A 16,083-nucleotide genomic window follows, 5' to 3' on the forward strand; every position below is an offset into this window, starting at 1 on the left:
CCAGTGTATAACTTTCTCATGCAAGACAGGATTTAAATATCAGTTGGTACAAATATTCCCCTGGATGAGACAACATGTCATGCGCAAAACCCGGGCCCTAGGTCTAGGGTCAAGGTCACACTTAGAGACCAAAGGTCAGATACAAAAATTATTTTGTCTGTAGCATTTCTTCTTCATGCATGAAGGGATTTTGATGTAACTTGGCACAAATGTTCACCACTATGAGACGGATTGTCTTGCGCCGGAACCAGGTCCCTAAGTCTAAGGTCAGGGGAAAGTCAGGGAATTTCATTTCCTCAACTGAGTGGCAACCCTGTTAGAGGTCAAAGGTTATATTTAAGAGTGACTTTGTCCATAGCATTTCTTCTTCATGCTTGGAGGGATTTTGATGTAACTTGATACAAATGTTCACCACCATGAGGCACTCTTGATTTTAGAATAATGTCCCTTTGTTGTTACTATAAATAGATTATATTGTTACTATGTTATTATGCCCCCGAAGGGAGGCATATTAGTTTTCAACTGTCCGTCCGTTCGTTAGTTCGTTCGTTTGTCACACCGTTAACTTTTTGCATGAAGGCACTTTACTTGCAAACCACTGCACCCAGGACCTTCAAACTTCACATGCTGATAGTACTTATTGAGAACACCACCCCTACTGACTTTGGGGTCACCAGGTCAAAGGTCAAGGTCACAGGGGCCAACATTAACCTTTTGCATAAAGGCCTTGTACTTGCGAACCACTGCACCCAGGACCTTCAAACTTCACATGCTGATAGTACTTATTGAGTACACTACCCCTACTGATTTTGGGGTCACCAGGTCAAAGGTCAAGGTCACAAGGGCCAACGTTAACTTTTTGCATGAAGGCACTTTACTCGCGAACCACTGCACCTAGGACCTTCAAACTTCACATGCTGATAGTACTTATTGAGTACACCACTCCTACTGACTTTGGGGTCACCAGGTCAAAGGTCAAGGTCACAGGGGCCATCATTAACTTTCTGCATGAAGGCACTTTACTCGCGAACCACTTCACCCAGGACCTTCAAACTTCACATGCTGATAGTACTTATTGAGTACACCACCCCTACTGACTTTGGGGTCACCAGGTCAAAGGTCAAGGTGCTGCGGGGGCATTTGTCACCATTAGTGACAGCACTTGTTACTGGTTGTAGGGAAAAATAGAGACCACTTTTCATATTGTATATATACATAGTACAATTATTGTTTATACATCATTGACAGATATCAGTTCATTATGTTATACTGCAGTAGAAAAAATTAGGTGCCTTCCAGTAGGTGACTTTGTATTGCATGGCAATACTTCATTCACTTGTTTCATTTATTTTGTAAAAATAAAGTGAAATAAAGGGTCTTCTGTATCATCACTTTGGACACTAACAGTGATTCTAAAATTTTGAATTGCTGTACTAATATTTAGCTGTTATTGAATGTTGAAATGAATATTTTCAGTGTGTTTTTAGCTCACCTGAGCCAAAGGCTCATGGTGAGCTTTAGTGACCACTCAATGTCCGTTGTGTGTCGTGTGTCCGTCATCATTTTCTAAAAATATTTTCTTCTTGAAAACCACTTGGCAGAATTACACCAAATTTCACAGAAATGATCCTTGGGTGCCCCCCTTTCAAGAATTGAATTCCATGCAGAACTCTGGTTGCCATGGCAACCAAAGGAAAAACTTTAAAAATCTTCTTGTCCAAAACTGCAAGGCATAGAACCTTGATATTTGGCTTGTGACATCATCTAATGGTCCTCTATGAAAATTGTTCAAATTATGCCCCTGGGGTGAAAAGAGGCCCCACCCTGGGGGTCCCAAGTTTTACGTAGACTTACATAAGAAAAAACTTTAAAAATCTTCTTGTCTGAAATAACAAGACCTAGGTCTTTGATATTTGGTATGTAGCATTACCTTGTGGTTCTCTACCAAGATTGTTCAAATTATTACCCTGGGGTGAAAAGAGGCCCCGCCCTGGGGGTCCTAAGTTTTATATAGACATATGTATAGGAAAAAAATAAAAAAACTTCTTGCCTGAAACTGCAAGGCCTAGGCTTTTGATATTTGGTATGTAGCATTGCCTTGTGGTCCTCTACAGAAATTGTTCAAATTATGCTCTCTGGGTGAAAAGAGGCCCTGTGTTGGGGGTCCCAAGTTTTACATAGACTTATATAGGAATTTTTTTAGCTCGACTATTCAAAGAATAGTAGAGCTATTGGACTCACTCATGCGTCTGCGTCGGTGACCGCGTCTGCGTCGGCGTCCCGATTTGGTTAAGGTTTTGTATGTAAGCAGGTATCTCAGTAACCACTTGTGGGAATGGATTGAAACTTCACACACTTATTCACTGTGATAAACTGACCTACATTGCACAGGTTCCATAACTCTACTTTGCTTTTTTTTACAAAATTATGCCCCTTTTTCGACTTAGAAATTCTTGGTTAAGGTTTTGTATGTAAGCTGGTATCTCAGTAACCACTTGTGGGAATGGATTGAAACTTCACACACTTATTCATTGTGATAAACTGACCTACCTTGCACAGGTTCCATAACTCTATTTTGCTTTTTTACAAAATTATGCCCCTTTTTCGACTTAGAAATTCTTGATTAATGTTTTGTATGTAAGCTGGTATCTCAGTAACCACTTGTGAGAATGGATTGAAACTTCACACACTTATTCACTGTAATAGACTGACTTACATTGCACAGGTTCCATAACTCTATTTTGCTTTTTTACAAAATTATGCCCCTTTTCGACTTAGAAATTCTTGGTTAAGGTTTTGTATTTAAGCTGGTATCTCAGTACCCACTTATGGGAATGGATTGAAACTTTACACACTTGTTCACTGTCATGATCTGACTTGCACTGTGTAGGTCCCATAACTCTACTTTGTTTTTTAGCTCGACTATTCGAAGAATAGTCTAGCTATTCTACTCACCCTGGCGTCGGTGTCGGCGTCGGCGTCGGCGTCGGCGTCGGCGTCGGCGTCACACCTTGGTTAAGTTTTTGCATGCAAGTACATACAGCTATCATTTAAAGGCATATAGCTTTGAAACTTATTTATTCTTTTTCTAGGACAATTACCAACCTCACTGGGTCAAGTTCCATAACTCTAACATGTATTTTGAGCAAATTATGCCCCCTTTTGGACTTAGAAAATTTTGGTTAAAGTTTTACATGCAAGTTACTATCTCCAAAACTAATGCAGATATTGAATTGAAACTTCACATGTGTCTTTGGGGTTATAAAACTATTTGATAGCACCAAGTCCCATAACTCTGACCTTCATTTTGGCCAAATTATGCCCCCTTTTGGACTTAGAAAATTCTGGTTAAAGTTTTGCGTGCAAGTACATACAGCTATTACTAAAAGGCATATAGATTTGAAACTTATTTTTTCTTTTTCTAGATCAATTACCTACCTCACTGGGTCAAGTCCCATAACTCTGACATGTATTTTGAGCAAATTATGCCCCCTTTTGGACTTAGAAAATCCTGGTTAAAGTTTTACATGCAAGTTACTATCTCCAAAACTAATGCAGATATTGAATTGAAACTTTACATGTGTCTTCGGGGTTATAAAACTAGTTGATAGCACCAAGTCCCATAACTCTGACCTTCATTTTGGCCAAATTATGCCCCCTTTTGGACTTAGAAAATTCTGGTTAAAGTTTTGCGTGCAAGTACATACAGCTATTACTAAAAGGCATATAGATTTGAAACTTATTTTTTCTTTTTCTAGATCAATTACCTACCTCACTGGGACAAGTCCCATAACTCTGACATGTATTTTGGGCAAATTATGCCCCCTTTTGGACTTATAAAATCCTGGTTAAAGTTTTACATGCAAGTTACTATCTCCAAAACTAATATAGATATTAAATTGAAACTTCACATGTGTCTTCGGGGTTATAAAACTAGTTGATAGAATCAAGTCCCATAACTCTGACATGTATTTTGGGCAAATTATGCCCCCTTTTGGACTTAGAAAATTCTGGTTAAAGTTTTGCGTGCAAGTACATACAGCTATTACCAAAAGGCATATAGCTTTGAATCTTATTTATTCCTTTTCTAGGTCAATTACCAGCCTCACTAGGTCAAGTTCCATAACTCTTAACATGTATTTTGAACAAATTATGCCCCCTTTTGGACTTAGAAAATTCTGGTTAAAGTTTACATGCAAGTTACTATCTCCAAAACTAATGCAGATATTGAATTTAAACCTAACATGTTTCTTCGGGGTTATAAAACTAGTTGATAGCATCAAGTCCCATAACTTTGATATGTATTTTGGTCAAATTATGTCCCCTTTCGAACTTAAACTCTTTTGATATTTAACATTTTGGGTAATAATTTCCTGCTTCTGTGACAATATTTCGAATAGTCGAGCTTGGCTGTCTTACGGACAGCTCTTGTTTTTAAGATTATGCCCCTTTCTTCGACTTAGCAGTTTTTGGTTAAGTTTTTATATGTAAGCTTGTATTTCAGTATCCACTTATGGGAAAGGATTGAAACTTCATGCACTTTTTCACTTTATGAGCTGATAAGCACTGTAAAGGTTCCATTACCCTTTTTTCCATTTTTACAAAATTATGCCCCTTTTTCGACTTTTGTATTCATTCAATTGACAAAGCTGTTGAATAGTCGAGCGTTGCTGTCCTCCGACAGCTCTTGTTTTAAATCTTCTTGTCTGAAAGTTCAAGGACTAGGCCTTTGATATTTGGTATATAACATTGTGTAGTGGACCTCTAACAAGATTGTTCAAATTATGCCCCTGGGGTGAAAAGAGGCCCTACCCTGGGGGTCACTTGTTATATGAAATATATAGGAATAAATACTTTAAAAATTATCAGATCATATTTCCTAGACTGCTCAATTATAATTACCTGATGACCCCAAGTGATTAGGGGTCACTTGACTCTGACCTTGACCTACTGACCAACTTTCTTGTTTTTAGCTCACATGTCACAAAGTGACAATGTGAGCTTTTGTGATCACGCAGCGTCCGTCGTCCGTCCGTCCGTGCGTAAACTTTTGCTTGTGACCACTCGAGAGGTCACATTTTTCATGGGATCTTTATGAAAGTTGGTCAGAATGTTTATCTTGATGATATCTAGGTCAAGTTCGAAACTGGGTCAACTGCGATCAAAAACTAGGTCAGTAGGTCAAATAATTAAAAAACCTTGTGACCTCTCTAGAGGCCATATTTTTCATGGGATCTGTATGAAAGTTGGTCAGAATGTTTATCTTGATGATATCTAGGTCAAGTTCGAAACTGGGTCAACTGCGATCAAAAACTAGGTCAGTAGGTCAAATAATAAAAAAACCTTGTGACCTCTCTAGAGGCCATATTTTTCATGGGATCTTTATGAAAGTTGGTCAGAATGTTTATCTTGATGATATCTAGGTCAAGTTCGAAACTGGGTCAACTGCGGTCAAAAAGTAGGTCAGTAGGTCAAATAATAAAAAAACCTTGTGACCTCTCTAGAGGCCATATTTTTCATGGGATCTGTATGAAAGTTGGTCAGAATGTTCATCTTGATGATATCTAGGTCAAGTTCGAAACTGGGTCAACTGCGGTCCAAAAGTAGGTCAGTAGGTCAAATAATAAAAAAACCTTGTGACCTCTCTAGAGGCCATACTTATCATGGGATCTGTATGAAAGTTAGTCAGAATGTTGATCTTGATGATATCTAGGTCAAGTTTGAAACTGGGTCAACTGCGGTCAAAAACTAGGTCAGTAGGTCTAAAAATAGAAAAACCTTGTGACCTCTGTAGAGGCCATACTTGTGAATGGATCTTCATGAAAATTGGTCAGAATGTTCACTTTGATGATATCTAGGTCAAGTTCGAAACTGGGTCACATGCCCTCAGTAACTAGGTCAGTAGGTCAAATAACAAAAAAACCTTGTGACCTCTCTAGAGGTCATATTTTTCATGGGATCTGTATGAAAATTGGTCAGAATTTTTATCTTGATGATATCTAGGTCAAGTTTGAAACTGGTTCAACTGCGGTCAAAAACTAGGTCAGTAGGTCTAAAAATAGAAAAACCTTGTGACCTCTCTAGAGGCCATACTTTTCAATGGATCTTCATGAAAGTAAGTCAGAATGTTCATCTTGATGATATCTAGGTCAGGTTTGAAACTGGGTCAACTGCGGTCAAAAACTAGGTCAGTAGGTCTAAAAATAGAAAAACCTTGTGACCTCTCTAGAGGCCATACTTTTGAATGGATCTTCATGAAAATTGGTCAGAATGTTCACCTTGATGATATCTAGGTCAGTTTCGAAACTGGGTCACATGCCTTCAATAACTAGGTCAGTAGGTCAAATAATAAAAAATCTTGTGACCTCTCTAGAGGCCATATTTTTCAGTGGATCTTCATGAAAATTGGTTAGAATTTTTATCTTGATGATATCTAGGTCAGATTCATCACTGGGTCACATGAGCTCAAAAACTAGGTCACAATGTCAAATAATAGAAAAAAAACGACATCATACTCAGTTTAAAACTGGGTCATGTGGGGACAGGTGAGCGATTCAGGACCATCATGGTCCTCTTGTTTTAGATACAGACTTGAAATTTGGATGACATGTACAGTTTTGAACACTCATCTTAAAACTGACTTTCAGTGGCCATGAATGTGACCTACTGACCTACTTTCTAATATTTTAGCATCAAATTGCCATTTTAAACATGTGGCTCATATTTCTCAGGTGAGCAATTCAGGGTCATCATGACCCTCTTGTTTCTTTGTAGGTACAGACAGTGCATTAAAAGCAGTGAGCATTTCACCACTACAACAGCTAGGGATCAAAATGGCTATCAGGTTTGAATAAAGTTTTCACAGCAAGCATTATATATTGTGCTGATATCAGTTGTGTAAAGAAGTCAAAGTTTGTTGGTCTGATATTGTTTCCGGCAGTTAAAATTTAGATGTTAATGGCTTGATCTCAGCTAAAAGAAAGTTGGAACAAAACTTGTTGTCAGTGAAACTAGAATTTTTGAGTGTTAAGTATTGTATTTTGGTGATACATTAGGTACTGCATACATTTGAAAGTGATTCTTAAATCTGATGCTCCATACAGTATTTCATTGTAGATATATAAGGTACTCTGCTAAAACGGCATACATCTGAATGTGATTTAAGCTATTCTAAAAAACGTATATTTGTGTTGTAGGTACGGCATACATCTGAAGGTGATACACACATCATCTGATGCTACAGACAGTTTGACGTTGTTGATACGTCAGGTACACTACTATCTACAACAGCAACAGAAAACCCCAGAATCAGATCTCAGTATCCTTTATAATTATAATCCATCAAAATACTGTCATCCCCAGAAACAAATCAGCCAATATGATATTGTTATTTATTCCCCCGCCAAAGGCGAAGGGGATATTAGAAATGCTCTCCGTCCGTGCGTCTGTCTGTCCGTCCGCCCGCAACGATCTTTGTCCGGAGCATAACTCCAAAAGTACTGGAGGGATTTTCTTCAAACTTCATACACTGATAGAGCACATTGGGAGGAAGTGCAGTGTGCAAGAACAATAACTCTACCTTGCCTACTTTTTGAGTTATTCCCCTTTATCATATTTTCTTAAAAAATTTTGTCCGGAGCATAACTCAAAAAGTACTGGAGGGATTTTCTTCAGACTTCATACACTGATAGAACACATTGGGAGGAAGTGCAGTGTGCAAGAACAATAAATCTACCTTCCCAGTTTTTTGAGTTATTCCCCTTTATCATATTTTCTTAAAAAATTTTGTCCGGAGCATAACTCCAAAAGTACTGGAGGGATTTTCTTCAAACTTCATACACTGATAGAACACATTGGGAGGAAGTGCATTGTGGAAGAACAATAACTCTACCCTGCCTATTTTTTGAGTTATTCCCCTTTATCATATTTTCTTTAAAAAATTTGTCCAGAGCATAACTCCAAAAGTACTGGAGGGATTTTCTTCAAACTTCATACACTGATAGAACACATTAGGAGGAAGTGCAGTGTGCAAGAAAAATAACTCAGCCTTGCCTACTTTTTGAGTTATTCCCCTTTATCATATTTTCTTTAAAAAAGTTGTCTGCAGCATATCTTTTTCATGCATGGAGAGATTTTGATATATCTTGGCACAAATGTTCACCACCACGAGATGGAGTGTCGTGCGCAAGAACCAGGTCCCTAGTTCTAAGGTCAAGGTCACACTTAGAGGTCCAAGGATACAAGAATGAAAACCTTGTCAGGAGCACTTCTTCTTCATGCATAGAGGGATTTTGATATAACTTGGCACAAATGTTCACCACCGCAAGACAGAGTGTCATGCGCAAGATCCAGGTCCCTAGGTCTAAGGTCAAGGTCACACTTAGAAGCCAAAGGTCAGATACAAGAATGACTTTGTCCGAAGCATTTCTTCTTCATGCATGGAGGGATTTTGATGTAACTTGGCACAATTATACACCATCATGAGACGAAGTGTTATGCGCAGTTCCCTTCTTTAGAATTACTTCCCTTTGTTGTTACTTTAAATAGCTTTTATTGTAACTTTTTCATTACTAGTCGTAGGGAAAAATCGAGACCACTTTTCAGTAGTACAACATGCATGCTACATCCAATTTTGAGGTGTATTTTGACCAATCTCTACCTAGTAAAGATTTTTGTGTGGACTTACAATTTTTTTTTTTTTTTTTTTTTTTTTTTTTTTTTTTTTTTTTTTTTTTTTTTAAGATTAACTTCCATTAGTTGTTACTATAAATAACTTATGTTGTAACATTTTTATAATTGACCACAGGGAAAAAACAAGACCACTTTTCTGTGGTACAACATAGATGTTACTTTCCAATTTTAGGTGTATTTTAAGACATCTCTACCTGGTAAGGAGTCTTTTTCTGGACTTAGAAAAACAAAAGACTTACAATGATTACTAAACAACCACAAAATTAAAATTCCATTTGCAAATACAGCTGCTAGAGTAAAGAAATTTGCTGTGACGGGCATATATTGTGACATTCTGGCACTCTTTTTCCCTGTTAGCTTTCCATTCCTTCTTTTTACAGTAGCCATATAGAAAAACATCATACAACTATACTGTTCATGAAAATTAATAAAATTTAGCAGTAAACCACTTCACCACTGAATAATTCTTTCCTCCACATCTTTAAAACCCGTGATGTGGACCACAACTAAACGGTTTTTCAAAGCTTCTCCCAAAAAAAAAATACTTTCAGACACTAACTTACCAGGAACTTTAGCCTTCAGTTATAATATGCCCGGCGGGGGGATTGGCCATGTCTAACATGGCTCTTGTTTAAAGATGACAAGCCCATTTATATCATGTCACAATTTACAACTGGGTCATCATGGAGGGCATACTGTGTTTTCTTTTATGCTAGAGTGATGTAGTTGTGAAGACAGTGGAAAAACTTCATCAGTTACCAACATACATGTAGGTATTTGACTATTATTTACCCTAGTCCAACATTCTTCTTGTCTGTCTAACAGATATCAATGCTCATAGATAGATCGACTCACTGTTTGGTTTGCCTTGACTGTGTCTCAGATTCATTAAAGACAGGATATCCTGGATTTGACTGGTTTGCAGCTACTGTATTTCTTGTATTTAACGGAAACCATGAGAAAACTTGGGACTTCCTACAGCAGTTTTCTACACTAGGAGCTTCAGGCTACCTCTGGATACCCAGACTTCATGCTTCAGTGAGTAGCAGAGTTATCACTGCAGTAAAATAATGGTGCATTGATATAGGCCATATTCCTTTGATAATTCATATCACAGGGTGAGAAAAATATACAGTCAGTCGAGTTTCTCAGGACACCTTCCTACAGGGCATGTGCTGTACAATCTGAGCTAACTGGCTGCCTACACAAATTCTCCCCTTTTCAGTAATTAAGTTCTGTTCTGTGACACAAGTTTCTGCATATCAGTATACCCTAAGTCGGTTAAGTGAAAAAGTGTTCTGGAATGTTTAGGTTTGCGGACTGTTCTAAATAAAACTTGGTACAGACAGAGTAGTGAAAGCAAGTCTTGATTCCTACCCATTTCAGATGGGGCAGGGTACTAAAATAGAACAGTGTACTATTTTATTCTTTTGTTAATAATTAGAAGATTAATCTAGAATTTTTAAAACACTGTACTTAGTAGTCATAGGAATATGGCCAACATGTACTGTCAGCTCAAATACATACATCCAGTAGATTGAGATTACTTTCCTACTAACTCTTAAATGTGACACCATCATTTCTCAGTTTATCTATAGGATAATTACTCTAGATAATTATGTTGGCTTTAAGATACTGACATCTTTGTACATGTAAAAATTAAATACTGACGTAGTTAATTGTAACCAGCATTAAGGGCCAATTTTTAACTTAAACCTGCCACCTTTAATTTTTAGCTCACCTGTCACAAAGTGACAAGGTGAGCTTTTGTGATCGCGCGGTGTCAGTCCGTCCGTGCGTGCGTCCGTAAACTTTTGCTTGTGACCACTCTAGAGGTCACATTTTTCATGGGATCTTTATGAAAGTTGGTCAGAATGTTCATCTTGATAATATCTAGGTCAAGTTCGAAACTGGGTAACATGCGGTCAAAAACTAGGTCAGTAGGTCTAAAAATAGAAACACCTTGTGACCTCTCTAGAGGCCATATATTTCATGAGATCTTCATGAAAATTGGTCAGAATGTTCACCTTGATGATATCTAGGTCAAGTTCGAAAGTGGGTCACATGCCTTCAAAAACTAGGTCAGTAGGTCTAATAATAGAAAAACCTTGTGACCTCTCTAAAGGCCATATTTTTTATGGGATCTGTATGAAAGTTGGTCTGAATGTTCATCTTGATGATATCTAGGTCAAGTTCGAAAGTGGGTCACGTGCCATCAAAAACTAGGTCAGTAGGTCAAATAATAGAAAAACCTTGTGACTTCTCTAAAGGCCATATTTTTCAGGGGATCTGTATGAAAATTTGTCTGAATGTTCATCTTGATGATATCTAGGTCAAGTTCGAAACAGGGTCATGTGCGGTCAAAAACTAGGTCAGTAGGTCTAAAATTATTAAAATCTTTTGACCTCTCTAGAGGCCATATTTTTCAATGGATCTTCATGAAAATTGATCTGAATGTTCACCTTGATGATATCTAGTTCAGTTTCGAAACTGGGTCACGTGTGGTCAAAACTAGGCCAGTAGATATAAAAATAGAAAAACCCTGTGACCCCTCTGGAGGCCATATTTTTCAGGAGATCTTCATGAAAATTAGTGAGAATGTTCACCTTGATGATATCTAAGTAAAGTTCAAAACAGGGTCACATACCTTTGAAAACTAGGTCAATAGGTCAAATAATAGAAAAACCTTGTGACCTCTCTAGAGACCATATTTTTCAATGGATCTTCATGAAAATTGGTCAGAATTTTTATCCTGATAATATCTAGGTCAAGTTCAAAACTAGGTCACTATGTCAAATAATAGAAAAAATGACATCATACTCAAAACTGGGTCATGTGGGAAGAGGTGAGCGATTCAGGACCATCATGGTCCTCTTGTTTAATAATGTGTTTTATGTGATATGCAGTAATGATATTGAGTTTGCTGTATTAGGTACACCTGCCAGCTGCATTGAGTTCCAGTGGTATTCATCCTCTTTTCTCCAGCACAGGACACAATATAGAGTTCATCCTACAGATAGAGCTGCCTCTTGTCTCTTCGGCCTTCAAAATGTCGGGATTTACACCAGCACAGGTTTGTCTTACATATTATAATTTACAAATTGGTCAACTTAGTAACAGCATTCTACTTTTACTGTGTCAGAATTTGGCCTTTGGTCTTTGAGTGTTACCTTGAATTCATACAGCTGGAGTGAACTTTGCACATGGTCTATATTGATACCATGTAATATCATAATCCTCCTAGGTATTGAAAAGATCTTGAGTGGACATGAAATTTTACCTATACAGCCATTGACCTCTGAATGTGACCTTGACCTAATATGGCGGAGATTAACTCTGCACATGATCTGAGTTAGAAGATAATAGAGCAGACACAGAATATTGCATCATTAATCTTTATTATCAGCAATCAACTTTGATCTTGAACATGGCTGAAAGGTTAGTTTAATCATTCTTATCACATGCTGTTGGAACATCCTTCTGTGGAGTAAAAGGTATCGGCAGACAGAAAAATCTGCCTGTATGACCATACTGTGCAACCTTGAACTTGAACCAGCATAGTTGAAAGTTTCGTTCTGCATATTTTCTCATCGTGGCAAACAATTTTTTGCCATGCAGTTCGAAAATCCTTCAAGATAATAAAAAGATAGAGAGCATATTTTGTGGCAGATAAACAGATGGACAACCATACCAAAAAAAAAAAAAAGTCATATTTACTGGTAGGGGAAACATTTATGTGATATTAAAAGAGGTCAGACATTAGGAAATAGTTGTATATGTACTAAGGCATTTTCCATTTGGGACAAACAATGTACCTGTGAACATGTTGATATTTTTATCTTTCAGATTTCTCAGCACTGGCTAACTCAGTGTTTCTGGAACTACTTGGACTGGCCTGACATCTGCCACTATATCATTGTATGCATGATATTTGGAGTTGACTACCAGGTGTATCTGTGTGTCGCTATACTGAAGCATCTACAAAGAGAAATCATGTCACACATGCAGTCACATGACCTTCTCATGTTTCTCAAGGTAACCGTCACATAACCTTTTCATGTTTGTCAAGATAACTATCTCATAAGTTAAAAAACAAATTTGCCAGAATGTAAATGTGTGAAGTATCAAATTAATTACTTCTCTACAATTAAGACCAGTTCAGAATATAAGGTGTGTTCAGAGTTAATGTAATACAGATCACTGAACATTTATATAGTTATATTTGTTTTGTTTGTGCAGTTCATTTGAAAATATCAGCTTCAGCATCAGACTTTTACCATACCTAAAAGTGGCATACATTCTGACTTTCAAATGAACTCTGATATGCCAATAATCTTCTTGGACTGTATAAATTGTTGTGCTGCAAGTTGGCTCAAGTGTGTAGATACGTATTTTAAAGATGCTAAATAATTTCTCATATAGGAAGAGCCCATACACCACTTCAAGGTTGCACAGAATCTCAAGTATATGATGGATCTGGAGAAAAAATATAGGAAAATGGTGTTACCTGATATGTTAAACATCACCAGACCTTGATAATCAGGAAAATGGGGTTCTAGGAAAAGGGCGTTACCGGACAAGTTAAATATCACCAGACCTTGATGATCAGGAACATGGTGTTACCGGACATGTTGAATGTCACCAGACATTCATGTTGGAAAATGCTGTTAAATTACATGTTGAATATCACCAGATCTTGATTCTAGGAATATGATGTAACATATGTACAGTATACCTTGATTCTAATGAATATAATGTCTACTTGTGTGGAATATCACCAGACTGTAACTTCTGGAAACTCATGTAACCTGATATCTTGAATATCACCAGATCTAACTATTGTAAAATACTGTTGCATGTCATACTGATATTTTCTGGATATTGTGGTTGTAGGACATATTGAATATCACCAAATTTTTTATCGTGCCTGTTTCTTGAAGATTGTTTGTACATTCCTATAATCTGTGATAATTTCTTATACCCAGTACTTTTGTATAGTGTCAATAGAAATCATGGTTTAAATTTAAGAATAAAAATGTGTCTTTGTATATATTTAACCACATACTGACACTTGTATGTTGAGTTTTTTTAGTACAATGAATTACTGCATTTCTTGACAATAATAAACTTAATAATAAACTGCCAGTATTAAAATTTAAAAAAAGCATAGCCGATTTATTCACTTACTGCTGTAATGAATTTCACAGGTCTTGTCAATCAACTTGTATTTACAGCTGGTCAAGATGTGATAAATTATTCTTGGGAATACTGTAAAATCAGTTACCTGTATATTCACGGGGAACAAACTGTAGTGTAGTCCACAAAATTAAATCTAAATAAACAGTTAAAATTCCCATTCCTTTATGTTTGAAATTTGAAATCAACAAATTCATATCCCCACGTTATTTTCCATAAAATTTCATTCCCACTAATTAAAATTAAATGATTTTACAGTATACTGCTGTCTGAGAACATGTTACATATATGAACTTCTTATAATATATCGGTATATCCGTCCAGATATTTGTAATCGTTTTATTGTTGTAGAATTTTACACTGTTTTATATTTTAGAACCATGTGAATTATCAAATATTTGTTGAGAAAGAATAAATAAATGTATTTAAAAAGTTTGGTCTTTTGCTTCAAATTATAGTTACCACTACCACTATATAAACAGATAAAATACAGGGGAAATTTGTATCTCACACTTACTTTTATCACGTTTGACATCTTGACGCCATTACATAATTTCTCCCTATCAACTTTCATGATCCTAGGCCTAAGCATTCTTGAGTTATCCTCTGGAAACCATTTAACTGTTCTGGGTCATTGTAACATTGACCTTTGACCTACTGACCTCAAAAACCAGTAGGGGTCATCTGCTGGTTATTATTAACCTCCCTTTCAACTTTCATGATCCTAAGCCCAAGCCTTCTTGAGTTATCATCCGGAAACTGTTTAACTGTTCCTGGTCATTGTGACATTGCCCTTTGACCTACTGACCTCAAAATCACTAGGGGTCATCTGTTTGTTATGACCAACCTTCCTATCAACTTTCATGATCCTAGGCACAAGGGTTCTTGAGATATCATCCTAAAAACCATTTAACTGTTCCAGGTCACTGTGACCTTGACCTTTGACCTACTGACCTCAAATTCAACAGGGTTCAATTGCTGGTCATTGACCAACCTCTCTATCAACTTTCATGATCCTAGACCCAAGCATTCTGGTGTTGTCGTCCGGAAACTGTTTAACTGGTCTGTGTCACTGTGACCTAGATCTTTGACCTACTGATCTCAAAATCAATAGAGGTCATCTGCTGGTCATGATCAACTTCCCTATCAACTTAATATGATCATAGGCCCAAGTGTTCTTGAGTTATCATCCAGAAACCGTTTAAATGTTCCAGGTCACTGTGACCTTAACCTTTGACCTACTGATCTCAAAATCAATAGGGGTCATTTGCTGGTTATGACCAATCTCCCTATCAATTTATGATCCTAGGCCCAAGCGTTCTTGAGTTACCATCCGGAAACAGATTGATCTACATACTGACCGACAGACTAACCGACCAACAGACATCTGCAAAACAATATACCCCTCCTTCTTTGAAGGGGGTGGGGGCATAAAAATGTGGTCTCAAGTCTGGAGGTGCTTCATTTTCGCCTATATGGCTATGTTGTAAACTTGAATTTCTGATCAATTCATTCAAATCATTCTGACGGGCTGGGTTAGTTTTCCTAGTATGACTGCACAGAAAACTCCCTCCCAAACTGCTAGTCTGGACAGCAATGTTCCTTGGGTGACACTGTACCAAATCCTTCAAACAATGTTGATTCATCAAAAACATGGCCTCAAGGTGGGGGGGTGCTAGTTTTTTCTATATGACTATATGGAAAACTTCGAAAATCTCCTCTGAAACTGCTTGCTCAATTTGAAAATAGTTTCACAATGTCCACTGGATGACCTACATAATTCCTTAAAACTCATAATGATATTTCTGACAGATTTACCACACTCTGACTGATGATGATTCACTTACATTTCTAAACAATGTAGCAGAGTAAACCAGTTATCACATACAGCTAACAAGTAACCTCATAGAGTTATCTAATAGATTAAGTAAATCATCTCAATGAGTAAGCAAGTTATCTCAGAAAGTAAGTAAGTTATCTCAAAAAGTAAGCAAGTTATCTCAAAGAGTGACCAAGGCATTTCAAAGAGAAACCAATTTATCTCAAAGAGTAACAAAGTTATTTCAAAAAGTAACCAAATTATCTCAAAGAGTAACCAAGTTATTTCAAAGAGTAACCAATTTATCTCGAAGATTAAACAAGTTATTTCAAAGAGTAACCAAATTATCTCTAAGAAACCAAGTTATTTCAAAGAGT

At 37.0% G+C, this 16,083-nt stretch overlaps 1 protein-coding gene across 6 annotated transcripts in view; it reads left to right on the plus strand.

The window, feature by feature from the left end:
• LOC123550394 (protein broad-minded-like) overlaps window positions 1–14,322 on the plus strand; it is an 83,921-nt gene extending 69,599 nt beyond the window's left edge. For all 6 annotated transcript variants that reach the window (XM_053546189.1, XM_053546185.1, XM_053546191.1 and 3 more), the window contains 6 exons: window positions 6,775–6,844; window positions 7,197–7,318; window positions 9,575–9,729; window positions 11,624–11,764; window positions 12,538–12,726; window positions 13,114–14,322. In XM_053546189.1, the coding sequence (XP_053402164.1) occupies window positions 6,775–6,844; window positions 7,197–7,318; window positions 9,575–9,729; window positions 11,624–11,764; window positions 12,538–12,726; window positions 13,114–13,227 (791 nt within the window). In that variant the 3' untranslated portion in view covers window positions 13,228–14,322. The remainder of the gene's footprint in view (window positions 1–6,774; window positions 6,845–7,196; window positions 7,319–9,574; window positions 9,730–11,623; window positions 11,765–12,537; window positions 12,727–13,113) is intronic.
• The last annotated feature ends 1,761 nt before the right edge of the window (window positions 14,323–16,083 follow it).

The sequence above is a fragment of the Mercenaria mercenaria genome, chromosome 6 (genome assembly GCF_021730395.1).
Source record: "Mercenaria mercenaria strain notata chromosome 6, MADL_Memer_1, whole genome shotgun sequence".
In the NCBI taxonomy this organism is placed as follows: domain Eukaryota; kingdom Metazoa; phylum Mollusca; class Bivalvia; order Venerida; family Veneridae; genus Mercenaria; species Mercenaria mercenaria.